Genomic DNA, 2,089 nt, shown 5'->3' on the forward strand with positions numbered 1-2,089 from the left:
TTTTTTTAATGGTATATCAAAAAGTGTATATTTTTTAAATGTGATTGTTGGTACATTTGACCAGTTTTTACCATACTTTCAAAACAAAAATTAAAATAGGAAAAATATGCAATATGAAAATAATTGAAGACAAAATGTGTTTTACTGAGAAAAAACAAGATTTGTTTTAAAAAAAGCCTTTTTCCAAAAGGTACATCTGGAAAAAGCGGGGTCGTCTTATATTCGGGCCAATACGGTATGTTTATTAAGCAAATAACAGTTCAGTATTGCAATTAAGAGTTATGTAAGCATTAATATTTTACATTGGCCACTTAAAATCTTTTATGATTAAAAGATCATAGCGCTCAAGCGCGTCACACACGATCCGCCTACTCTTGCATAATTGACACCCTCTCATTAGCACGTTGCGCAGAGGGGAAAAAAAAGTGGAACTACATTCAGAAAAAGAGTTTAGCATTTCCTTAAACATTTTCCATTTGCCCACCAATTTATATAATTTATTTCCCTACTTTCATCACATGTATAATTATTTATTTATGTATTTAAACAAGAATACACGTATCTATGCACACATTTATTTATTTGCGTATTTATTTATTTATTGTTTTTTGCAGGTTTGGGTCTCCATACTCCAGTGCTTATATAGATGCAGCATGGGGTGTGTAGTTTCACTTTCTTTTCCGCCTACATCTCCCAGCGTTCACTCAGCTCCTTTTATTTTCTCAACCGTGTCCTAATGCCTTCATAAATCTACACATTTACCTGCTTCTCTCTCCGGTGATCGCTTGGAGTAAAATATTGCAGCATTGGACGCGCATGTTGCTGTCCAACTTTCCTTTGTGCTAAATAAAAAGCGAGTAAATCCAGTCCCTCAGGGTCCTTCATGAGAGACCGGAGTGCAGGGATGGTAAGCAAACCCTGTCTGCAGATATAGTGTGGTTTATATCGGGCTTGTATCGTTGGGAGCGGATGATCATGGAGCTCCGGGCGGCATCGGCGGACGCGCAGCAGCAGCTGGCCGGTGACAGGACGCATGAGAGCCGCATGGACGAGTACCTGCGCTCGCTGGGCTTTTACCGCAAAAAGGTCGCCAAGGACGGGTCATGTCTGTTCAGGGCCGTGGCAGAACAGGTCAGACTGATCCTGGTCTTCATAATCCCAAATAAATGTCATGATTGTAATGTTTAGACACACAAACACAGGCAACAAATCATGGATATTTAAATGCATCTAAAACTTCCTTATCCGCCCTAGCGTCACATTGTGACTCAATTATCTAAAATGTAACACTAAATCACCGCACTAAAACCTGTTGCCCTGTTTGTTACCCCTTATTATCTAAATGTTACCGTTTGTAACATTACACGCTGTCAAAATCACTTTTTGTAGTTTCTCTGAAGCTAATTAGCTTTAGCAGCTTATGCGAGCATGCACTAATATTTACACACTTCGTGTTTTTTTCACTATTTAAACTGTATAAAGTGAACAGTATAAACTATTTTCATTAAGTTTCGTTTTCGTTGGGTTTTGCGTAATCTCTCATAAGGTGTGAAATATGAATTGTTGTTATTGTTATTAAAATATTCGTAAAATATACGAATATTTTTATGCAGCAGGTTCGTAAATTATTTAATGATCATTAATACCTGATCAGATGCCTCGCAATAATTACTCGTTTCTTTGTTTTGAGACTATCTTCTTGTCATTCATAATCGTATCAAATGATGTGAGATCAATATAATAAATATTCATCATATATTCATTCATATATTGAGTTATGTAGTTTCAGGAATTATTGTAGGCTTATAGGATATAGACAATCTGTTCGATTGACTTTTGGATGTGAATTTGAATTAATATCAATGTTATTTATATTTATATTTATATTTATTTATATTTATATTTATTTATATATTTTATTTATATATATTTATTTATTTATTTATATATATTTATTTATATATATTTATATATTTATTTATATATATATTTATATATTTATTTATATATATATTTATATATTTATTTATATATATATTTATTTATTTATATATTTATATTTATATATTTATATATTTATATTTATATA

General features: G+C 32.4%; 1 protein-coding gene across 2 annotated transcripts in view; it reads left to right on the forward strand.

Annotated features, from left to right (window-relative positions):
- Nucleotides 1-642: 642 nt before the first annotated feature.
- Nucleotides 643-2,089, forward strand: part of otud4 (OTU deubiquitinase 4) — a 13,379-nt gene continuing 11,932 nt past the window's right edge. For both annotated transcript variants that reach the window (XM_016231396.1, XM_016231397.1), the window contains exon 1: nt 643-1,131. In XM_016231396.1, coding sequence (XP_016086882.1) covers nt 970-1,131 — 162 coding nt within the window. In that variant the 5' untranslated portion in view covers nt 643-969. The remainder of the gene's footprint in view (nt 1,132-2,089) is intronic.

The sequence above is a fragment of the Sinocyclocheilus grahami genome, unplaced genomic scaffold, assembly GCF_001515645.1.
Source record: "Sinocyclocheilus grahami isolate Dianchi unplaced genomic scaffold, SAMN03320097.WGS_v1.1 scaffold389.1, whole genome shotgun sequence".
NCBI classification, from domain to species: domain Eukaryota; kingdom Metazoa; phylum Chordata; class Actinopteri; order Cypriniformes; family Cyprinidae; genus Sinocyclocheilus; species Sinocyclocheilus grahami.